This window comes from Maniola hyperantus, chromosome 5 (genome assembly GCF_902806685.2).
Source record: "Maniola hyperantus chromosome 5, iAphHyp1.2, whole genome shotgun sequence".
Classification (NCBI taxonomy): Eukaryota; Metazoa; Arthropoda; class Insecta; order Lepidoptera; family Nymphalidae; genus Maniola; species Maniola hyperantus.
Window position 1 is genome coordinate 9905255 of NC_048540.1, and position 25985 is coordinate 9931239.

A 25985-nucleotide genomic window follows, 5' to 3' on the forward strand; every position below is an offset into this window, starting at 1 on the left:
AAGACAGTGGGCTTTAATAGTGATGATAAATTAAATCCAATGATTACTAATGAAAGTTATCATTTATCAATTATTTGTCAGGTAAGGCCAATACTAAGTAATTAAAAATCAAGCAAAGCATCTGCTGTATTATTTCAAAGTAAGAATCCTAATCATATAAACAGGCTTCTATAATAATTTAGAAGCTAACAACCTAGTGTTTACTTTTATCTCAATGTATAAAATAAATAGCACAAGAGGGTAGGTGATAAATACAGAAGTAAAACCAACCAAGTCGAATAATAACTGAATTGTATTTGTTCAGCATTGATCTATTTATATTAAAATGAATCTACCACCCATTTCGCTAAGGTGTTTAGTCATGGAGAAGAAAGGGCAAAGAAACTCCATAACACACATCTTTTAAAACATTAGAACGTTGAGTAAAGTAGTAGGTACATATTTGGTACACAGTTACAACAGGTAACCTACAAAAGGCAAATGATTACATTACATTATAATACAATATAAGAATACTTAACTTCAGTAAGGTCCGCTGTGTTTGCTCTGGGCTGTCGATACAAGACTGTCCCCTCTCTGTCGAGGTAGGGTACTTTTATAACACTGCCATCGCAAACAAGGCGGATATCGACTATCACATGATCTTAATATTAATCATTATTTATTTTAGGTTTGTTGACAAAAGGTATGTTGACACACCCAATTTACAATAATAAAATCAGTGACATTGATGGTCTACGTATTAATAATTTATAATAATAATAAGCGACTTAAATTGTCAGTTTACACAACATTATTATTTCACATAATAGCTATTGCCAACTGTATGTTGACAATAGCTTAGTATAATGTCACTCTTAGTGCATTGACAGTATTTAATTTACAATGAATAATTAGTTACCAGTATTGACAATTCACATAATATTATTTATCGTATTGTCACATTCCTAAATATTAAATTAAACAACATACAAGAAAAGATACTATTCAAATCATACCCTTTCCGTACATTGACAGTATTTAATTTACAATTTTACAATGAATAATTAGTTACCAGTATTGACAATTCACATAATATCATTTATCGTATTGTCACATTCCCAAATATTAAATTAAACAACATACAAGAAAAGATACTAATTAAATCATACTCTTTCCGTACATTGATATTGAATCCGGAAACGGAATTACGATTCTGTTTTAAATATCACAACAAACATTTACTTCAGACTCCCAAGTTTATGATTAGATGAATTTTAGCATAATAATTATGTATCCAATTTTATCGTAATATAACACGGGCAACTGCTCTACCATAAAATTGTTGTTCTTTACAAATATGATTCAATACATAGATTAGTCATCGGTCACACTACGCGGGACGTTCAATACGTATTATATCGACTAGGTATTTTTATTTTATTAGCAGTTAGGTATTTATATTAGTTCGGTATTATTTACCCTTCCAAAAATCCAAATGTTACATAAGTAGTACCTAGTTTGTAGTCCTAACTCCTACTGGCCACCGACCAGAAATAAAAGCTTCTGGCTCACAGCTTGGGGTCTCGCTTGTGGATTCAAAGAACGACTCCTCAAAGTTTGACACCATTGACTTATAAATTACTAGATGATGCCCGCGACTTCACCCGTGTGGATTTAGGTTTTTAAAAATCCCGTGGGAACTCTTTAAATTTCATCAAAATCGGTTAAACTGTTGGGCCGTGAAAAGCTAGCAGACAGACAGACACACTTTCGCATTTGTAATATTAGTATGGATAGTACACTTTGACACATTTCTAAAGTTACCCGTGACCACTGAACTAGCGGTAAAAAGATTTCAGAACGTTAAAATTATGTCATTCTCATTGGTCATTATTTGACAGCACCGACCAGAAATGACAGTTAATTGTTAATCAACAAGAAATAAATAAAACAATAAGTTTTAAGGTTTTACTGTGAAAATGGCGACAACAGGTGTTGGATTTCGATGGTTAGACATATTAGAAAAAGAATTCGACAAAGCATGTGTCGAATTAGATACTTCTTTAGGTACGTAAAGTGTATTTAACGACCGTTACTCCCTGAACTATCCACCCTTGCTAATCGAATGCCACACAAGTCTTGTTGACTGTTCCTTGGATAGTGATTTTTAGAATTAAAAGTTAAAAAATGCTATTTTTTTCTTCTTAACTTCGTTATGTACTTCCTCGTTGTTTTTGATTAATTATGTTAAACGTGATCTGTGGTGAAAAATTAAACGCTCTTAGGTCTACCTTTATCTAAAAGGCTTAACTTTATTGAAAAATATAATTAAATAAAAATCGAATCAATTCTTCTATAACATACAATTACTTACATAGGTATCTCATAACAATGTACCTATGAAATTAGATTCTTATCTAAAAGAAGAATTTTTTTTTCTTCCCAGCATGTTCATTATTTAATCAGGGTCTGTTTATTATCTAACCCCTTATCTATTAATAGAAAAAGTTGTTAAAAAATATGAAGTTGCTAACAGTATAGGTAGGTATGTGATAATCATCGTAGTCTATGTTATAGTAAGTAATATATATGTATTGATTGATTGAATATATATATATATAGACCCTCATTTAGTGGATGGTTTGATGATTCCTTTCCTCAAAGGTTGTCTGGAAGAGTTCGCTTTATCAATAAGACCACCTTTGCACGCTGCAGCCATTGGATTAAGATTCTTGTTTATTTGTCTATATGCTTATTTTGTGTGTGCATTAAAGTATAAATGAATAAAAAATTGTCATCTGCATACCTACATAGTCACACATACATCCATATCTACATAGTCATCATAGTTCCAGACTCCAGTATCATCATAGCTCATCGTAGTTCTGGCAGCGCTTTATAATATGAAATCAAAGGTTTTATTCCCTCCGCGGACCACGTGCATGACATCTTGGTCTAGCTAAAAGTTTCGCGCAGTTTCTAAATTCGTACACTTGTGTCAGACGCAGCGCATGGCCTCTATACACGGCAATGTCGCAGACACTGAACAACACCGACACCACAATCTGCAACAAGGTGTCATGTTGGTGGACACACATAAACACTTGATGTATACACTCTCTTTGGTTGTGAATCTAGTGCCTTTATTTTGCAAAACCTATAAGAAATGAAGCATGCTTTCTCAAGATATTCAATATCTAGATCTGATTCCTGGTTGCTTCATTATGACACCAAATAGTTTCTGTAAAATTCAAGAATTTCATGCTAAATCATACAAATACCACTAAAATAGACATTTATACATATATGTATACAGATATTTCACAATAATGGTATATAAATCCCTAACAATATACAGTTGTTGATTGTAGCATTGTGGTTTCAGTGGAGTTGGAGACAGAAGAACCAGATGTAGTATTCTCTGCTCGTCAGAAGATCACTAGCCTGAGTTCCTGTTTTGCACAATTGACACACAAGGCTCTGACCATATTTCAAAGCAGTGCGAAACTTGAAGTAAGTAACTATTATAAGACTAGCTGAACCACCATTCGAGTGGAATTTTGAAAGTAGAATTTCCTAAAATCCTAAACATCCATTTCTTTTTTAATCCATCAATCCATCCATTTTTAACTGAAAGCCCAAATACCAACTTTTATGGAAGTAACTTTTCAAAAACCGTGACCATATTCTATATTTTTAACCAAAAGCTTAGATATCAAATTTAATTTAATTTCGTATACCTTGGAAAACGACGGATTTTCATACAAACTTTCACCCCTTTTTGACCTTACTAGAGGCACAGGTAAAATGTCCAAAAATTATTTCTTAATAAAAGAAACCTACTTTCATAATTACCAGTTTTTAACCCCAGTGGTTTAGGCTGTGCAATGATTGATCAGTCAATCAATAGATTTGTAAAATATGATGTTTTAAAGTGCTAATTTTATTATAGTCAAGTGTCCCCCCTCTATCAGCCAAGTGGTAGTATATAGGAACGAACGTGAAAAAATTCACAGTAGTAGTATATATAATCAATTTTAAAGGAAAACTATCATGGCTAAGTAGGGTTCACATGTTAAGAAGTTATATTTGTTTTTCGAGGTTAATTATTGTACGTAGATATTATGAGTTGCATAATAATGTAATGTTTTATTGTATTTGTGATCGATCGTAATCCTATTCGTTTCATTTAGTTTAGATTGATTTATTGTTATACTAGCGGACCCAGCAAACTTTTGACTACGGAACGCTGCACTTAGCCGGTTTTTTTTTTCTTTGAAAGCTCTTGTCGCTGCGACAGACTAGTGGAGAGAGAGTTCTCGCCGACAGTGACAGCGATCAACAGCTATTAGTAGCTATATTTATTGACATGGAATTATACATCTACCTATCGTACGTTTTTATAGTGCCAATACGCACTTGGCCAGCGCGGTACAAACTTGGTACTTGGCAGCTTGGCCAAACCGTCTCATTTCCGACCCATTCTCAGTAATGAGCCGGCGATGGGTATAACGATGATGATTACGTATTTGAGCGAGAAAATAGTCGGTGGCTAGTCGCTTTTTCGTAGGCGGTGGGATAAGTACCTACCCTAGACTAATCATTCTTATCTTCAGCTCACAATGATGAAGTTAACATTTGAATGTAAACAAAACAAACACAATATGTACCTATAATATTTATTGATTAGGATATTATTATTCTTTACAATGGACCACGGTCATACGGATGTTTGTGCAGATGTCTTCGATGTGGTTTGACGGGCGTGCTCTCAGTGGTCGTGTGTTTGCTTCTGACTGAAGCATTGCTCAAGATTTCTTGGTCTTCCTCCATAAAATCGTTCATATTGTAAAAGAAACTGGCATCTTCCCCATCTTCTAAGTCATCATCTTCTGTACTCATTTCACTTCTGAAAATAATTTTGTATTTAACAAAAACTATACTGTCGTATTGATGAACTGATAAACACTAACAGCCGTACTCAGAGTCGCTTAATCGTTACTTAAGTTTAGTTAAAACGAGACAAAGCTATATCTCTCACATAAATCTGTCTCGTTTTATCTCAATCTTAAGTAACGATTAGCGACTCTGAGTGCGGCTGTATATCTCAATCATTATATTTATAATATTTTGATTCAAATGATTTTGTAATTAACAAAAACTATACTGTCTTATTGATGATCTGATAAACACTTATCTCAATCATTATATTAGTATTTTGATTAAATTATTGTTATGACACAAAAGTCTTTATTCTAATTTCCAAACTATTGGATTTTAGATTTGAAGACAATCAAACATCTTCTTGCTTAAAATTTACATTATAGTGTGAAAATCCTAGATGCTACAAAAATATGTCTCTAGAAATTAAAATAAAACCTTGAAACGATGAACACTGTGAGAATTTCTGGTGTCAAGCCTTGAATTGAATAATTTGGTTACGGTTCAGTCTAATGCCTGAATATACCAACGTTTGCATAAGAGACATTCCGGTCTAATAGCAAACAGTGTGTATCCGTAATTCCGTACGCGCAACCGTCGACTAGAAGGAATTGAAAAAAAATGCAAACTTGGATGGGGGTATGGCCTTATTTCTTTTACTCAACGTGTATGGCTTAGTACAGAAGTTGTCATATCATCGTTCTTACTTGATTCCATTGAGCTTGAGTAGCAGTTGATCGGCGGCGGCGGTAACGTCGGAAGCCGGCACTGGCTCCTGCGAGTCGTCGCGCAGTCGCGATTCCATACGTTGTAGCGCCGCGTCGGCTCTATTAGTTAATCCTATGAACTTTTCTGTCAGCTGCTGTAGCTCTTTTTCATTGAAAGCAGTTTGCGATGCATTACGGAACACATTTTCGAGACGTTTACAAGAAACATCAGTCTGCTATAATAAAAATGATAGATCAATAATTACAGCAATACAATTAAATTACTTTGTGTGGACGAATGATTCTCTTGTCGTCTTAATTTTTTTTAAACAGCTCAAAGTTACATAAACATACATACAATGAAAGCAAAGTCAGTGCATATGGCAGTACAAAGACGAGTTTAAACATTGCAGCACATCTCTTTACCCGTCTCTAAAATAAGTACATACTAATGCGAAAGTGTCTGTCTTCTTGATTCTGATTTTGAGTGCAGAGAGAGTTTGCATCCCGGAGACGGACACAATATGCTACTTTTTAACCGACTTCAAAAAAAGGAGGAGGTTCTCATTTTTTTTTTAATGTATGTTCCCCGATTACTCGAAAACGCCTGGACCGATTTTGAAAATTCTTTTTTTGTTTGAAAGGGTATACTTCAAAGTTGGTCCCATTTCAATTTGGTGAAGATCTGATGAACATCTTCGAAGATAGATACTGGAACTCCTCAACGGATAAGAGTAAATTGCTCGCGATCAGTGTAATAGCTTAGTAAACAGTAGATTTTTAACCAGTCATAGCATAATTCCATGGGGCCACTAAAAATTGTGAAATAAATTTTTTTTACAAAAAAAATAAAAACCGACTTCGTTACACAAACACTAAAAATTGAAAAATAATTTAATTTATTACCGAATATATTACCGAAAAGTATTATTATGGAACTATATTAACTCTTGTATACATAATATATTCGGTAATAAATTAAATTATTTTTCAATTTTTAGTGTTTGTGTAACGAAGTCGGTTTTTATTTTTTTTGTAAAAAAAAATTTATCCCTAAAAATTAAAGTGTTTCCAGAGGATTAAGGGAAAACTAATCTATAAGGACGAAGTCAAGGCCTTACGAAATTCGTAAGGCGTAAATTGTCTTCCCTAGCAATCCTATTTCCATCTCACTATTTCAAAATTGTCCCATTATATAATATTTTTGACTAGATCTTAATTTTTATACTAACCTGTGTTGGACGATTGCTTAGTAATTTCATAACTTTGTTATCATGGTTCTTCAAAGTGACTTGAATAGTTTGCAGCTCACGAAAAGTGGATGCCGTCCTGTAAGTTACAAAAGAAAACTGTTATTCCATGGCATGAATAGCTACCTATTCAATTGTAGTAGGCAAATCTGTAAACTCAAATTTCACAGGTAAAACTAATGATATCCTTTCCGCATATACTACCTCTATGGATTACTAATAATTGTAGGTTGTAGGCCTTTTAATTCAATTTATTTTTCTTTACTACCGATTGCACTAATATTTGAGGCTGCTGCTCCGACGACAGCGGGTGGCGACTGGCGGGGCGGGACTCGGTAGCGATGCGATGATACAATAATTATAATAATATGATGCAGTCTTGCGGGATGATTCGTCAGCTCATTTGACATTCGTTGGTTCTACATTGCTGCTTCACTGAGCTACGTAAAAAAATATTTCGTAGCAAACCTTTAATGAATTGAAAATTAATGTCAAATGAGTTTAATCGCTTTCATTTAGTGCAGATCACTGAGTTAGTGAATAACCAATCATTCATCTATGGAATAGCCCCCTGTACGACAGCGGGGTGCACGACAGGGCGGCGAATGCGTTTTGTATTATCGCCCTGTGCCCACCGCTGTCGTCGAGGCCGCGGCCTGATGATAAAGATAACCCGTATTCACTTAGATGATACTTTATGACTTTCGAATAAAGAATAAATATTTTATGAAGCGCGAAGCGACAGGTACAGTTTCTTACTTGTTTATAAGCGAATCTATTAATTTGTCCAGCACATCCGCTACGTGAGTCGGATCGTCGAGTTGTACACGTTGGCAGGAATCGACGAAACGCTTCTGCGTTTCTAACACTTCCTTCATCTGTGACAAGTTTAGTTTAAAACTAAATAAGAGCTTTTAAATCTCGAATTCCTATCGGAACTGGGAGGAACCAAACCAAAGACCTAAAGATCCAAAGTACTATTCTGTGCCCACCAAAGGCTATAGCTATAGTGGTGGGTAAAATTGTTTACGTCTATTTAAAGTAGGTACCTATAGGTATTTCTTTTGGAGTACTTAGGTACAATAATAACATGGTGAACTATGCTAATAATTAATAAAAGTAAAAACCTATATTATAACTACCTATAGATTTTAAAGCAAGTGTTTTCATAATATAGTCCAAGATCCCACTGTGGCCAGACGTTCCTTATTTTTTGAGAAACAAAGTGTGTGGGGATAGAGTAATGCTAGTGTGTACTTTTAATGTACGCATATTTGCTAGCTAGTACCTCGGGTCAATTTAAAGATATCAGTCGCTAAAGGCACGTAAAAATATTACTCCTTTTCTTAATGTCTGGAGTGCTGATTTTTATGCATATTTTCTTAGTATTATGTATAATATAAAAATTACGACTCAGACTAGAAGTAAGATAAACTATGTTATGTTTTGCGAGCTTTAAACCGCCTAGCGGAAATTACCGCCAACAGAAAGTGTCTGGCAGTATTGAATATTAATTATTATTAACAATATTCTGTAATATATGAATATCAGCAGTCAGACTTTAAGAAAAGTGAGTATATCTTTTAAAAAGGTCTTTCAGTAGCTGATAAGTGATAAATAAAAAAAAAACTGCCCCATGGCATAAGCTAGCAGATATGCGTACCTTAATAGTACACACTAACACTACTCTATCCCACACATTTTGTTTCTCAGAAATTAAGGAAGGTCTGGCGGCAGTGGAATCTTGCTCTAAATATTATGTGAGGTGGTGTCAATTTAATTTAATAACTGCGATAATGTATTCATTATATTATCTGTTGCCAATATCACTGTCGCAACTTGTTACCCACTCTCGCTTTAGCCTTCATATTTCTCAGCTACCGAGTAAGCATGATTGTCGTTTCTAAACTTATTAGCCATTAAAGATGGGCGTTATTGGCTATTTACGGCAACGGTTAATCAACAGTTACTTAGTTTCAATACCAATATTGTTAACCGTTGCCGAATATCGGTATCAGAGTTGTGTTTCAACTAATTTAATATGCGCAACGCGCAGCGGTTTCCGTAGTAGTAACTAAGCTAGCTGCCGTATCAATACCGTCTGTATAGCTAGCGCGCGCATATTCACTAAAATAAAACCAATTTTACTTTCATGAATATCGTGAAGTAATCACAACCTTAAGTTCATAGCAGTAAAGTTTAATTTGATCATTGACATAGGTCAAACTATAGTGGACGCCTGCACGAATAGTTTGCCACAGTCCAGTTAACCAAAAACATTTCATAAAGATTGATAAACCAAAGAGGACCTTATCTCTATTACTCTAAGGCTAACTGTATATAGAATGATAGATCAAAGTGTAATGGACAAGTACTTGTACAGTTAAGCCTTAGCGTAATAGAGATAAGGTCGGCTTTGGTTTACCAAGTTCTTAGTTACTAAGCCGGTAGCCAATAACCGCTCCTTCTCAGCTTTCGGTGAAAGAAAGAAAGAGAAGGCATAATTATTGCGTTACTAGTTACCCAAAAACCAAACAATGCATTGTCGGTTGCCAGTTGGCAGTGTTGCGTTGTCAGGTGGTTCGTCATAGATGATAACTGAAAACCGTTGCTAGCTACGACAATAACGCTATGGTACGCTATAGGCACGGCAGCGGTTTTCAGTTAAGTTAAGCTATAGCGGACACATGTCTATTAGCCATGCAAAACCTTGTACAAGTAATTCAATATTGAGAGCCGAATGCCACGGGTAGCTTTTGTTTAATGAATATCAAACGACTGATTGTCTACGGAAAAACTTTAGCTTGCCCAATTCAGGCCAGATTAGCGTTCGAAATTTTAAACCATGATTAAATAAAGGACACGCTACTTAAACTTAAGTAGGTGTCCCTAGTTAAGTTTAAATAATAAACGTATAAATAAATTCAGTTGAGTTATGTAGAACGTTTTATAATAATAAACCAGAATAGGCACCTGTTTCTTATCCCTCTAGATATTTTGGACTGTCGCATTTGATTTAAACAATGATTCAACAATAGGAGGAAATTCTACATCTAGGAATTTTGGTAGATGCGCCTACTTTCCTTATTTGTAATGCCACATCGTGAAGTTAAATGCGTGATGTTAGATAACTATTATAGCTAGATTATTATATTATGTACGTTTTATATTGTCAAAGAAGCTGGCTTACTTTACGCACCTTCATATCAACTTTGTAGGAATTTTCCCGAAGACGTTTAGTAAACGTGGCTTCCAAGTCTGCTGATGTGAGGCGTACTTCTCGCTGTCCCCTCGCCAAAGCCCTCAGTCCGTTGGCGAGTTCCCGTCGTGTCACGTTCACCAATGACATTCCGTCTCGCACCATTGATTCCAATAAAAGGCCTCGACGCCACGTGTCTGCGTAAGCCCCACTTACCTAAAAAAATACGTAGGTAAACATAGGGATGATCCAATCAGTAGCAATATTAAGTCTCAATCTTTTAGGCAAGCGCGCTCCATCTTAGGCTACATTATCGCTTTCCAGCAGTCTGGTATGCTTGCATCCAAGCGCTAGTCTATAAATTTAAAAAAAAGCAATGACTAAGTTTAACGTCAGAGTTTGCTTAAATGTTTGTCACAGTAAATAGTAAATAACGTACAGTATGACTAACAGAACGACTAACAGTCGTACTTTTGCAAAGGTTAAAGCGAAGATAGATGTTTCATTACCTTTTGCAGCAAATGCGTATGTGTGTTGATGTGATTAGTCAGATTTTGTGCTATCTCTGCAGTTTTTGTTTGTGTTTTCTCTATTTTATCGCTGCTTTCCTTAACTGAGGCCTGAAATAAATAAAATTTTATGTATTTATTATATAGTATATTTTGTGTTTTCTATTTTCTTTATTATGTATATTCTATATAAAAAAATAAGTGAACGAATCCGCGCAAAGATGTTAACCTGCACACTTGTCTGAAGCATGTGGATTCTATGTTCTAATCTTTCAGCCGCCAACTGCGCTCTTTCTAGCCTCAATGACAGCGTAGTTTCCATGCGATCTGAAATTTAAATATTAAAATTTAATGAACGAATCAAATAGTTTGTATTCGTAGTTCGTACATTACTTTCTATTTGCTTCGTCCAAGCAGTTGATTAAGCGATGCCCCTATTTGTTCAATTGCAAATGATAAATGGAAGCAATATTGCGAAAGTTGACATAACGTACGATATCTAAAATAGGATATGACATAATAAGGATGTAGTGAATCATCGTTGTGGATTGAGGAATACGCGGGTTTTGAATACAAACAAATTATTTGGGTCAGGACTTCAAATGTATGCCAGAGTCCAGATTCTAGTAGCAGGTGGTGTTCTGTTAAAACACGGAAACACTATCGCGTCATTCTTACGCATGTAAGTGGTTCATCGTAGTTGCCTTCGTCTGACCCGATGGATACTGCTTGTATCCAAGGGTCCTAGTGACACATCTGATATCTTGTGGGAGTTCACTAACAGGTAATAAGAAAATTAAACAGCTAAAATGGTGCTGAACAAGTCACATGCTAAGAGAGCCAACAGGAAAAAGGACGAAAATCACAACAGATTGGATTCCACGATATAACACCAAGAGGAAGAGCGGATGACAATTGAAAAGGTGGTCCGATAATATAAAAATGGTTGCAGGGTCCCTGTGGACAAGAACTGCGAGAAAAAGGCGGAAATGGTAAAGGTTGGTGGAGGCCTGTATGTCTAAAGGACACACTGATTTTTAACCGCCGCGCCGCCCAGACTCCCCTTCTCCTCTTTCTGATATGGCCACATAAATACACTATGAATACGTTTATCTTTACGTCGGTCGCCGACTTTGAGTTTTTGCTTTTTTCAGGCCCATAGTAACATGCACTTATGGAAGTATGACATGTTATAAATTAATTACTATATTTAAAAATTACCTAGCTTATCTTGTATGACGTCTAGGCGTCGTGCCTGCTTCACCTGTACTGCGCTTATGGTATCTAACACGTGTAACCGCTCGTCAATGCTTGCTAATATTTTCACTAAATCCTGCAACATTAATATCATGTTATCATCAATGATGTGATTGTGTATCTACTTAAATAGATGTTTAACATCATGTTCATGGAATATCTAATATCTATGTCATTATTGTGAAAATGTTAAGTCCTACAGGAAAACACGAGAATATAGGGATAGCAAATGTTTACAACTTGCTGTTTACAAAAAGTGATGGAAACTTATTATATCTATTAATTTTATCATTTAAATTCTTGTTGAGTGTTGACATCTAAGGGCGTATTGGTATGCACTGTTGCTTTTTAAGTGCGAGGACTCGAGTTTTAATTCCGTGTAATCAAATCAAATAAATAAACCGCCATAACCATAAGTATGTACAAAGGATTGAAAAATCATTGGACGGTTCGTAAGAGTGTATCTTGGATATGGTTACCTTAGAAGTATGAGTATTGAGAACGTAGTTACGAAGTCCGTGCGCTTCAGGCGGCGAAGCGCGCGCCAGGCAGAGGCACGCGAATGCCGCCACGACCACACTTAACATCGCCCTGCCTGCAAGTCAAAAAACAGTCATCATCATTATCAACCCATCGCCGGACCACTACTGAGCACGGGTCTCCTCTCAGAATGAGAAGGGTTTGGGAATTGCGGATAAGCAGACTTCACACATTTTTGAGAACATTACTGAAAATTCTCAAGCATGCAGGTTTCCCCACTATGTTTTTCTTTACCGTTAAAGCAAGTGATATTTAATTGCTTAAAACATAACTTTGAAAAGTTAGAGGTGCGTGCCCAGGATCGAACTTGTGACCTCCTCTCTCCCGTTAGGAAGTGGACGTTTTAACCACCAGGCTATATCTATATCACGGCTCCACACATATCTAAAAAAAGTAAAACAAGATAAAACTTCAAAATATTTGATGTTCCACAATAGATCGCATAATAATTATGCCCGCAAGATCCATAGGAGGTGGGAATTGCAAGAAGTACATTTTCAGTAATGAAAATATTAAATAAAAGTAACTTCAGCAGCATTGGATGCACTCAGTGATATGGTTTATCATAACTTTATGGATGCACTAGAGAAATTCAGAGTAGGCACGTCAGCGCAAACCTCTGCAGACGTCATTAGCATTTATTTTTTCTGATTTTCAGTGCCTTGTGTGCTCTTTTTGCGGCTCCTATCTTACCTACTTATCCACTAATTCAACCAAATCTTTTCTTTGAAAATTGGTAAGTTCAAGCAAGGTGATGTGACCCTTCTCATTGCATGCTTCATTGAAGGCTTCGATGTAAATAACGGGAGTACCTATATAATAAACATCCGTGGTCGTAAACTTTGAAAATAATAATTTATTAAAATTTAATAAAAGGACTTTAATTTGTTTACAAGACGAGATAAAAATACCTCATTCATGTTCAACAAGTAACGTTCAGGTTTATTATAAACCTACCATTCAATTTCACTTCTGCTTTGTATCTGAAGAACTGAAATCTGTTTATATCCGTGTTTCAAGCCTTTGTTGAATATTATCATCAGCACTCGCTAGAATAATAAATAGAGTGCAGCATTTCGAAGAGAATGTACAGCAGAGTGCTTATTGCAAATTGTTCTATCAATGTGTTACGTATATTCTAATTCAAGTAGGCAGGTACACCTTGTGAATCGTCATTGGTCAAGCCCGTCTCTTAGAGAGTCTTGATATCAGATAGATAGTTATGGTTTTACTTATTAGGCTCTACCATCGAATCGAATTCAGCAAATGATTTTGTGAACTCTTTCGATTGAGAGCTCTTTCTCGGATATCTTGGGTATCAAAGGGTATGAGGTCGTTGTGTTTCAAACGTTTGACAACCTAATAAAGAAAAGGCGAGGGCACCGGTAGTTTACAAACATTTAGGAAAGCAAACGGTTTCAATAGCTTGAACGTTATCAATAGTAAGAACTGCAGTAGACAGATCCGGAAGAAAAACGCACTTAATCGTGACTAGACGCACGGCGCGATCCATTATTCGAAGCGCGTGTTGACATGCATTGTTTATTCCGCCGATCACCGGCAGGTGTGCTCTCTCGTCCTGCTTAGGTATATGCATCTATTTATTTGCATTCCGGTACAGTTCGTGGACCCCGAGTCGGATTATCTCTGTCGAACTGCGCCCACACACGACCGAGGTCAACCTTTCATCAGCCCTGTCTGCTCCTATGAGGTTGGTTGCATAATCCTGCTGCGTCTCGCTATTATATTGTCAGTCAAAGGGTCTGATTAGATCTCTTATATTTGTAACCTTAAACTGCTTGTTCTAAACATTTATCAAGGGTCTTCCGTTTTTTGCTGTAACTTCCATGTTATCTTATATTTGAAAGTTGTATTTACCTGTCGCTACTATGAGTATTAAGTTTTATGTAGGTATATATCAATATTTTGACTGAGTAGTTTAAAAATATGTTCTCATTTCGTAACCGGCATGATTCGTTATGGCCGACTAACTCTACATGATGTGTATTACTTTTGTTAATTGATGTTCGATCACGCAGTTAAAAGATTTACTGTGTGTCGAAAGAGGCCGAAGAGCGACATCAAAAGTCATGACCAGCGAACATTGATGCGATTATTATACAGTTTAATTGAAATGTATTATGTTTATTAGTTTCTCCTAAACCTATACTTAAAAGACGATGACGGAAGCAATCATCTGATATGTTAGTATGTGTGTAACCTATATTATTATGTGCAATGCATAATAATAATTATACTGTACTAGCTTATGCCCGCGACTTTGTCCGCGTGGAGTATACAAATTTCAAACTCCTGTTTTACCCCTTTAGTGATTGAATTTTCAAAAATCCTTTTATAGCGGATGCCTGCGTCATAATAGTTATCTGCATGCCAAATTTCAGGTCGTGGCTTGAGCTGTACGTTGATAGATCCGTCAGTCAGTCAGTCAGTCAGTCATTTAGTCAGTCATTCAGTCAGTCAGCTTTTTTAGGGTTCCGTACCTCAAAAGGAAAAACGGAACCCTTATAGGATCACTTTGTTGTCTGTCTGTCTGTCTGTCTGTCTGTCTGTCTGTCCGTCTGTCTGTCAAGAAACCTACAGCCTACAGGGTACTTCCCGTTGACCTAGAATCATGAAATTTGGCAGGTAGGTAGGTCTTATAGCTGGCATTAGGGGGAAAATCTGAAAACCGGGAATTTGTGGTTACATTACACAAAAAAAAAATTGCGGTCATAAACTAATAATTAGTATTTTCAATTTTCGAAGTATGATAACTATATCAAGTGGGGTATAATATGAAAGGTCTTCACTTGTACATTCTAAAACAGATTTTTATTTATTTTTATGCATTAAATTTTTTGAGTTATCGTGCAAAATGTCGAAAAAATACGACTGTTGTACGGAACCTTCGTTGTGCGAGCCTGACTCGCACTTGGCCGGTTTTTGTTTGATGTACCTGTCGATTTCAAGAATGTCGCAGGAGGTGGTAAGAAAGGGAAAGGAAAATTCATATTAATTGGGGTGCGATGACCTTACTGTGCATAATAGTTGCAATACGAGTTTTTGTATAAATTATGAGGGATTATGTTGTGAAGTTAAAAAAATAGTCTTACAAGCAAAAAAAATTGTGATTTGATAAGGAACTACGAAAAACGTCAGACAATTTTGCTGCAGTTACATTGTATGCAGTTGTATTTGCAGCGCAGCACAGATTTGATTTGGAGCACAGTTTGTCATAGTTCAGTAGGACTGGAGGCGAGCCAACACGCTACTGCACTTCCAGGTGCTAGAACTTCTTGTCAGTTCTAATGATGTGATACTATTTATCGAAAATGATTTTAATTTAAATAAGTTTCCGCTGGTAAGGTTAGGTTAAATATATCTAACATTTAAAGCTTATCTCTTCTTGTTCTGAGAAGAGACCCGTGCTCGGTAGTGAGTGGGCGATGGGTTGATGATTTTTGTCAAATTTGTTTTTAGAATAGAATAGAATAGAATGTTTTTTTTATTCATGTAAACTTTTTAAAAGTGCTTATGAATAGTCAGGTAGTTTTAATTTACCACTGGTTCGGAATGCCGCTAATTAAACAATAATATCTTTATCTCACTATGTTCTTGGGCAGTTTGTTCCTTAAGTGCATCAGATATCTCTGTTAGTTAGTTAGATTTGCTGATGCCAAGGCCAACTGAAGCTTGTCCTGTCGATCTGTTTTAAAAATATTTCCCCGATACTTGTAGCCCTCTCCCACTACCCCTCTTACGTTTATACATTATTGTAATTAGGTATCTCTCCAAAATTTATATATAATACCTAGGTCGTACGGTACGTTAAACCCAAAAATAACGAAGATAACATTTGAAACAACCGCTTTGCGCCGGCGACGACACTATAATTAATCGTGTCTTACTCGTATGCATCAGATTATTATATAATAATTTTAAAAAGCAAAAGATACAGATTAATGGGGAACATGTGTGCATCCTTAGATATCCGAAATCCTGAAGAGATTTGTTTGTTTCTACAGAAGTCGTTGGCCTTTCCGTCCTTCCCTTGTCCTATTGTATGTGAGAGCTTCCTGGTGAGATCACGTTTATTTCTAAGCATCGCTACATTCACCACAGAAAATAAATATTCTTTAATTCTTTGTTTAGTTGTTCTACATACATACTTTTATGTTTTAATATTTAAAATATTAAAAAAAGCCGCTAGTGACAACTCAAGGGGCTGGATGAAAATAAATTTAAATGTAGGTACAAGTTTTCATCGCTAAGTCATGTAGGTTGCAGCTTCCGTTTAGAAATTGAAATAGTATTTGAACGGAAATGAAAAAAAAGGTACAATATTTCCACTAAAATAATTTAAATTCGGTAGGTAAGTAGGTACATCTCCAACGGTCTCCAATGCACTTTGGAGCTACCTAAATTATAAAAAAGCTACACGAATTAGAATCTTGAATATAGAAAGTAAATCTAGAAAGTGTAGGATTTGGACGGCACTTTCAGAAAAAGACCCAAGAAACCGGCCAAGTGCGTGTCGGATTCGCGCACGAGGTGTTCCGTACCATTATCTATACAAATGGCAAACAATTCACGTTTGTTGTATGGGAGCCAAATATTTGTTTTATTTTAATTTCATTATTTATTTTTAAAGTGAATATAGGTATAACGAAATATTCTGAATATTTCAAGCGTCTACCTGTTGTCGTTATCAATAAAATGCAAAAACAAGCAAAAAAAATCACGTTTGTTGTATGGGAGCCCCCCTTAAATATTTATTTTATTCTATTTTTTTAGTATTTGTATTATAGCGGCAACAGAAATACATCATCTGTGAAAATTTCAACTGTCTGACTATACAGCCTGGTGACAGACGGACAGACGGACGCACAGCTGAGTCTTAGTAATAGAGTCCCGTTTTACCCTTTGGGTACGGTATCCTAAAAATTGATCTCCTTTACATAATAAAATAGATTTTTAATATAGGTACCTACATAAAAATTCATATGTCATAACTGACTAGTGCTTAATCTGATTCGTTTATGGAGGTCGTAGATTTTAATAACGATAAATAGCAGATTATGTCACCAGGTGATACGTTAAGTCCTTTGAGTTTAATATTATCATATACAGCTTTTTAGGGGTTATTCCCGTTGAGTCACACCCCCGTGTGTAACACTGTGACACAAGGTACCAAAAATTTCAAAACATTCCCGTTGAGTAACACTGTTACACAACGGGAATTTTTTGAACTTGTTGGCACCTTGTGTCACACCTACATAAATACATATTATTGCGCGTGTATCAAGTATTAACTGATTGTGCACTTTTCCGGGATGTTATTTATTTATAAATCCAAGATGGCGGACATGATTTTTTTTTTTCAAAAAATTGACATGGGTGTCGTTTTCAGGGTTTTCGAGGGTGCTGAATTTGATGATGACATTTATTCTGAAATCCAAGATGGCGGACATGAATTTTTTTTCAAAAAATTGACATGGGTGTCGTTTTCAGGGTTTTCGAGGGTGCTGAATTTGATGATGACATTTATTCTGAAATCCAAGATGGCGGACATGATTTTTTTTTTCAAAAAATTGACATGGGTATCGTTTTCAGGGTTTTCGAGGGTGCTGAATTTGATGATGACATTTATTCTGAAATCCAAGATGGCAAACATGAATTTTTTTACAAAAAATTAACATGGGTGTCGTTTTCAGGGTTTTCGAGGGTGCTGAATTTGATGATGACATTTATTCTGAAATTCAAGATGGCGGACATGATTTTTTTCAAAAAATTTACATGGGTGTCGTTTTCAGGGTTTTCGAGGGTGCTGAATTTGATGATGACATTTATTCTGAAATCCAAGATGGCGGACATGATTTTTTTTTTCAAAAAATTGACATGGGTGTCGTTTTCAGGGTTTTCGAGGGTGCTGAATTTGATGATGACATTTATTCTGAAATCCAAGATGGCAGACATGAATTTTTTTACAAAAAATTGACATGGGTGTCGTTTTCAGGGTTTTCGAGGGTGCTGAATTTGATGATGACATTTATTCTGAAATCCAAGATGGCGGACATGATTTTTTTTTTCAAAAAATTGACATGGGTGTCGTTTTCGAGGGTGCTGAATTTGATGATGACATTTATTCTGTAATCCAAGATGGCGGACATGAATTTTTTTTTCAAAAAATTGACATGGGTGTCGTTTTCAGGGTTTTCGAGGGTGCTGAATTAGATGATGACATTTATTCTGAAATCCAAGATGGCGGACATGATTTTTTTTTTTCAATAAATTGACATGGGTATCGTTTTCAGGGTTTTCGAGGGTGCTGAATTTGATGATGACATTTATTCTGAAATCCAAAATGGCAAACATGAATTTTTTTACAAAAAATTGACATGGGTGTCGTTTTCAGGGTTTTCGAGGGTGCTGAATTTGATGATGACATTTATTCTGAAATCCAAGATGGCAAACATGAATTTTTTTACAAAAAATTAACATGGGTGTCGTTTTCAGGGTTTTCGAGGGTGCTGAATTTGATGACATTTATTCTGAAATTCAAGATGGCGGACATGATTTTTTTCAAAAAATTTACATGGGTGTCGTTTTCAGGGTTTTCGAGGGTGCTGAATTTGATGATGACATTTATTCTGAAATCCAAGATGGCGGACATGATTTTTTTTTCAAAAAATTGACATGGGTGTCGTTTTCAGGGTTTTCGAGGGTGCTGAATTTGATGATGACATTTATTCTGAAATCCAAGATGGCAGACATGAATTTTTTTACAAAAAATTGACATGGGTGTCGTTTTCAGGGTTTTCGAGGGTGCTGAATTTGATGATGACATTTATTCTGAAATCCAAGATGGCGGACATTATTTTTTTTTTCAAAAAATTGACATGGGTGTCGTTTTCAGGGTTTTCGAGGGTGCTGAATTTGATGATGACATTTATTCTGTAATCCAAGATGGCGGACATGATTTTTTTTTCAAAAAATTGACATGGGTGTCGTTTTCAGGGTTTTCGAGGGTGCTGAATTTGATGATGACATTTATTCTGAAATCCAAGATGGCGGACATTATTTTTTTTTTCAAAAAATTGACATGGGTGTCGTTTTCAGGGTTTTCGAGGGTGCTGAATTTGATGATGACATTTATTCTGTAATCCAAGATGGCGGACATGATTTTTTTTTCAAAAAATTGACATGGGTGTCGTTTTCAGGGTTTTCGAGGGTGCTGAATTTGATGATGACATTTATTCTGAAATCCAAGATGGCGGACATGGTTTTTTTTTTCAAAAAATTGACATGGGTGTCGTTTTCAGGGTTTTCGAGGGTGCTGAATTTGATGATGACATTTATTCTGAAATCCAAGATGGCGGACATGATTTTTTTTTTCAAAAAATTGACATGGGTGTCGTTTTCAGGGTTTTGTAACACCAGGTTATGTTAGTAGCTTGTCTTAGTTTAATATTTAACATCAGTTTATACGGTTAACATGCGATTGGATCTATTTCGATTATGAAATAAAATCGATTAAAAGTTTAGAAAAAGCATGGACTTCTCTAGGAATGTAAATAATTATGGATGCGTTCAAAAATAAAACATTTTTAATGCGTTCTGTTATGCAAATGTTAAACACAAAGTCAAATGATTTATTCAAAATAGGTAATAAATAACTCTTTTTGATGGTCAGATGTTGGATTTCTAAGATATAGTGGTGATAATTATTACGCAAACTTAAAACTAAAGCTACGAGCTACGTTATATTTTTGAAGACGATTATCATAATTTCCATGTCATTTTTTTTGAAAAAAAATCATGTCCGCCATCTTGTATTTCAGAATAAATGTCATCAAATTCAGCACCCTCGAAAACCCTGAAAACGACACCCATGTCAATTTTTTGAAAAAAAAAATCATGTCCGCCATCTTGGATTTCAGAATAAATGTCATCATCAAATTCAGCACCCTCGAAAACCCTGAAAACGACACCCATGTCAATTTTTTGAAAAAAAATCATGTCCGCCATCTTGGATTTCAGAATAAATGTCATCATCAAATTCAGCACCCTCGAAAACCCTGAAAACGACACCCATGTCAATTTTTTAAAAAAAAATTCATGTCCGCCATCTTGGATTTCAGAATAAATGTCATCATCAAATTCAGCACCCTCGAAAACCCTGAAAACGACACCCATGTCAACTTTTTGAAAAAAAAAATCATGTCCGCCATCTTGGATTTCAGAATAAATGTCATCATCAAATTCAGCACCCTCGAAAACCCTGAAAACGACACCCATGTCAACTTTTTGAAAAAAAAAAAACATGTCCGCCATCTTGGATTTCAGAATAAATGTCATCATCAAATTCAGCACCCTCGAAAACCCTGAAAACGACACCCATGTCAATTTTTTGAAAAAAATATCATGTCCGCCATCTTGGATTTCAGAATAAATGTCATCATCAAATTCAGCACCCTCGAAAACCCTGAAAACGATACCCGTCAATTTTTTGAAAAAAAAAATCATGTCCGCCATCTTGGATTTCAGAATAAATGTCATCATCAAATTCAGCACCCTCGAAAACCCTGAAAGCGACACCCATGTCAACTTTTTGAAAAAAAAAAAAACATGTCCGCCATCTTGGATTTCAGAATAAATGTCATCATCAAATTCAGCACCCTCGAAAACCCTGAAAACGACACCCATGTCAATTTTTTGAAAAAAAAAACATGTCCGCCATCTTGGATTTCAGAATAAATGTCATCATCAAATTCAGCACCCTCGAAAACCCTGAAAACGATACCCATGTCAATTTTTTGAAAAAAAAAATCATGTCCGCCATCTTGGATTTCAGAATAAATGTCATCATCAAATTCAGCACCCTCGAAAACCCTGAAAACGACACCCATGTCAATTTTTTGAAAAAAAATTCATGTCCGCCATCTTGGATTACAGAATAAATGTCATCATCAAATTCAGCACCCTCGAAAACCCTGAAAACGACACCCATGTCAATTTTTTGTAAAAAAATTCATGTCCGCTATCTTGGATTTCAGAATAAATGTTATCATCAAATTCAGCACCCTCGAAAACCCTGAAAACGACACCCATGTCAATTTTTTGAAAAAAAAATCATGTCCGCCATCTTGGATTTCAGAATAAATGTCATCATCAAATTCAGCACCCTCGAAAACCCTGAAAACGACACCCATGTAAATTTTTTGAAAAAAATCATGTCCGCCATCTTGGATATTAGAATAAATGCCATCATCAAATTCAGCACCCTCGAAAACCCTGAAAACGACACCCATGTCAATTTTTTGAAAAAAAATCATGTCCGCCATCTTGGATTTCAGAATAAATGTCATCATCAAATTCAGCACCCTCGAAAACCCTGAAAACGACACCCATGTCAACTTTTTGAAAAAAAAATCAAGTCCGCCATCTTGGATTTCAGAATAAATGTCATCATCAAATTCAGCACCCTCGAAAACCCTGAAAACGACACCCATGTCAATTTTTTGAAAAAAAATTCATGCCCGCCATCTTGGATTTCAGAATAAATGTCATCATCAAATTCAGCACCCTCGAAAACCCTGAAAACGACACCCATGTCAACTTTTTGAAAAAAAAAATCATGTCCGCCATCTTGGATTTCAGAATAAATGTCATCATCAAATTCAGCACCCTCGAAAACCCTGAAAACGACACCCATGTCAATTTTTTGAAAAAAAATTCATGCCCGCCATCTTGTATTTCAGAATAAATGTCATCATCAAATTCAGCACCCTCGAAAACCCTGAAAACGACACCCATGTCAACTTTTTGAAAAAAAAATCATGTCCGCCATCTTGGATTTCAGAATAAATGTCATCATCAAATTCAGCACCCTCGAAAACCCTGAAAACGTCACCCATGTCAATTTTTTGAAAAAAAAATCATGTCCGCCATCTTGGATTTCAGAATAAATGTCATCATCAAATTCAGCACCCTCGAAAACCCTGAAAACGACACCCATGTCAATTTTTTGAAAAAAAAATCATGTCCGCCATCTTGGATTTCAGAATAAATGTCATCATCACATTCAGCACCCTCGAAAACCCTGAAAACGACACCCATGTCAACTTTTTGAAAAAAAAATCAAGTCCGCCATCTTGGATTTCAGAATAAATGTCATCATCAAATTCAGCACCCTCGAAAACCCTGAAAGCGACACCCATGTCAATTTTTTGAAAAAAAATTCATGCCCGCCATCTTGGATTTCAGAATAAATGTCATTATCAAATTCAGCACCCTCGAAAACCCTGAAAACGACACCCATGTCAATTTTTTGAAAAAAAAAATCATGTCCGCCATCTTGGATTTCAGAATAAATGTCATCATCAAATTCAGCACCCTCGAAAACCCTGAAAACGACACCCATGTCAATTTTTTGAAAAAAAATTCATGTCCGCCATCTTGGATTACAGAATAAATGTCATCATCAAATTCAGCACCCTCGAAAACCCTGAAAACGACACCCATGTCAATTTTTTGAAAAAAAAACATGTCCGCCATCTTGGATTTCAGAATAAATGTCATCATCAAATTCAGCACCCTCGAAAACCCTGAAAACGACACCCATGTCAATTTTTTGAAAAAAAAAATCATGTCCGCCATCTTGGATTTATAAATAAATAACATCCCGGAAAAGTGCACAATCAGTTAATACTTGATACACGCGCAATAATATGTATTTATGTAGGTGTGACACAAGGTGCCAACAAGTTCAAAACATTCCCGTTGTGTAACAGTGTTACTCAACGGGAATGTTTTGAAATTTTGGGTACCTTGTGTCACAGTGTTACACACGGGGGTGTGACTCAACGGGAATAACCCCTTTTTAGAAGCCATTTTATTAGATAGGCTGCTACAAAGAGAAACGCTGAGTAACATTTGTAAGTAGGTAACACTATTAATAAAAACCGGCCAAGTGCGAGTCAGGCTCGCGCACTGAGGGTTCCGTAGTACAGTCGTATTTTTTCGACATTTTGCACGATAAATCAAAAACTATGATTCATAAAAATAAATAAAAATCTGTTTTAGAATCCACATGCGAAGCCCTTTCATATGATACCTCACTTGATATAGTTATCTTTGATAATTGAAAATAATAATTATTAGTTTAAGACCACAATTTAATTTTTTTTGTGTGATGTGACCACAAATTCACGGTTTTCAGATTTTTCCCCTAAAGCCAGCTATAAGACCCACCTACCTGCCAAACTTCATGATTTTAGGTCAACGGGAAGTACCCTGTAGGTTTCTTGATAGACCGACAGACAGACAGACAGACAACAAAGTGATCCTATAAGGGTTCCGTTTTTCCTTTTGTATTAGGTAAATGTAGGGATTTACCTGAATGCCTAAAGATTATATATTCTGTGCCTAAAGCTAGATAACATCTGGTTATGCAAGGGATATAAACATTGAGTTTACCTGCGGTCCTGTGCAGGCGGTAGCTTGTACGCCTCTTGGAATGTCGTCGGGTGGCTGATTAATAAATAATTTGCTTTGTCGCGAACATGATTCACCACATCAAGATTTGTATAACCTTATGAATTTTTAGCTCATTAAATTCTTTAACTGTTATGAAAGCCTTTTCGGAGGACCATGTCGTGGCACTCATCGAACCCACGTCAAATTAAAACTTTACAAGCTGTCCTCCAACGAATTATTATTGTCTCCGCTGTCACCAATATCAGCCTACGCGCGCTTATCCCAAAATAAGCAGCATTATTTCATAATTTTCTATTCCACGCACTATGTACATACATAGTGTTTGCTCTTGCAATAGCAACCTACTGTAAGAACTCTCATAGATCGCGTTATCAACTTGACTTAGGTCGTGTCACTATTCGTTCCCATTTTTAACCGACTTCCAAAAAGAAGATGGTTCTCATTGATTTTCTGTTCAATCAACCGATCTACACTAATATTGTAGAAAGGTAAAGTTTTGAATGTATGGGGTACCTAAGCTACGGAACTAATGATCCGAATCTGAAAATTCCTTCACTAAAGAAGTTGTATAGGCTATAAACTTTATGATGTCGCGTGAAAAAGCTGGTAGTTTTCGAATATTATAACCATTATAAATAACCGTTCAGCTATCGATGCTCTAAGGCTTTGTAATACGAATAGTGGTAGTCAAGCGATTAATTATTGCCTATTCTTGACATTATTACCCGACTATAGCAAAGGAAGGGTTATGATTTTAGCAGTCTACGTATGTTAGTACCTATGTACTTATGTATGTTAATTTGTATCCACATTTTTCTACTAAAAAATTGACCTGACGGATGTTACATAAACAAAGTGAGGTCTCCAAAATTTTTTTGTTCATTACTATAAATCTAGTATGTTATTAAAATATACCAAGTCACAGAAACCCAATTTTTCTATATTTCGGCGTTTATTAAGAGGATCGTAGTTGGGTTTTAGTTTTCAACTTTATCTTGCTGTTTTGACTTTTGAAGTTATGTAGAGGTAGGTACCTACAAGGTACCACACTGGCAAGTGGTATATTAGTACCTCATGAGTAATAGTGATGTCAACCGCCTGAGGTGTGCGAAAGTGGGTTAGAAGGCGCGACAGACTGCACGGCGCGGGCCGGCTGCCAGTTGACCACCTACAGATAACCCGACCTTTGCGATTTTTCTGCCATGGAACGGTTACACTATTAATTTTATTATCATCATGATCAACCCTTCGCCAGCCCACTACTGGGCACGGGTCTCCTCTCAAAATGAGAAAGGTTTAGGCCATAGTCTGCCACGCTGACCCCGTGCGGATTGGCACACTTCACGCACCTTTAAGAACTTTATGGAGAACTTTCACGCATGCCGGTTTCCTCGCCATGTTTTCTTTCGCCGGTAAAGTAAGTGATATTTAATTGCTTAAAACGCACAAAGCCCAGGATTGAACCCCGACCTCCCGAAAAGGCCGACTTCTTAACGACTCGGCTATCAACGCCTTATCTTATATAAAATACTAGCTTATGCTTGCGAATTCGTCCGCGTGGACTTCCCAAGTTTCAAACCCTTATTTCACCCCTTAGAGGTTGAATTTTCAAAATTCCTTTCTTAGCGGATGTCTACGTCATAATATCTATCTGCATGTAAAATTTCAGCCCGATCCGTTCAGTAGTTTGAGCTGTGCGTCGATTGTTCAGTCAGTCAGTCAGTCACCTTTTCCTTTTATATATTATATGTATTTGTCTAAATAAGGTAATGCCTAGCCTTGTGGTAAGGACGCCCGTCTCCTATTCGGGATCACGGGGGTTCAATCCCGGGCACATACCTCTAACTTTTCGGAGTAGCTTGCCTGAGGGTTTTCTACCACAATGATGATGATGATGAATTTGGTAATGTGGTTTGGAATTTAGCGGTAAACAACCACTCTACCCAAATAATCTATGGTCCCCTAGTTTTTTTTTTTAAATTAACTCTGCATGAGCAAAAAGGTTTTTAAGTTTTATCGCTTCTTACAAAAACAATGGAATGCACAATTTACGTTCTCGTATAATGTCTTTCGAAGGAATACATACTCGTAAAATATTAAG

General features: G+C 36.1%; 2 protein-coding genes across 4 annotated transcripts in view; one reads left to right on the forward strand and one right to left on the reverse strand.

Annotated features, from left to right (window-relative positions):
- The first annotated feature begins 1887 nt into the window (after nucleotides 1-1887).
- Nucleotides 1888-25985, forward strand: part of LOC117982568 (uncharacterized) — a 73208-nt gene continuing 49110 nt past the window's right edge. Inside the window, exons 1-2 of the mRNA XM_034968932.2 lie at nucleotides 1888-2049; nucleotides 3368-3495. Coding sequence (XP_034824823.2) covers nucleotides 1962-2049; nucleotides 3368-3495 — 216 coding nt within the window. The 5' untranslated portion in view covers nucleotides 1888-1961. The remainder of the gene's footprint in view (nucleotides 2050-3367; nucleotides 3496-25985) is intronic.
- Nucleotides 4645-25985, reverse strand: part of LOC117982432 (putative leucine-rich repeat-containing protein DDB_G0290503) — a 29675-nt gene continuing 8334 nt past the window's right edge. The window contains exons 2-10 of one of the 3 annotated variants that reach the window (XM_034968792.2): nucleotides 12325-12440; nucleotides 11810-11921; nucleotides 10818-10915; nucleotides 10589-10699; nucleotides 10080-10295; nucleotides 7640-7758; nucleotides 6863-6959; nucleotides 5631-5863; nucleotides 4645-4891 (exon numbers count right to left, since the gene is read on the reverse strand). In XM_034968792.2, the coding sequence (XP_034824683.1) occupies nucleotides 4687-4891; nucleotides 5631-5863; nucleotides 6863-6959; nucleotides 7640-7758; nucleotides 10080-10295; nucleotides 10589-10699; nucleotides 10818-10915; nucleotides 11810-11921; nucleotides 12325-12432 (1299 nt within the window). In that variant the 5' untranslated portion in view covers nucleotides 12433-12440 and the 3' untranslated portion in view covers nucleotides 4645-4686. Of the gene's footprint in view, nucleotides 4892-5630; nucleotides 5867-6862; nucleotides 6960-7639; nucleotides 7759-10079; nucleotides 10296-10588; nucleotides 10700-10817; nucleotides 10916-11809; nucleotides 11922-12324; nucleotides 12441-25985 lie in introns of all 3 variants that reach the window. The other 2 variants (XM_069498709.1, XM_069498708.1) reach the window with 2 other exon arrangements.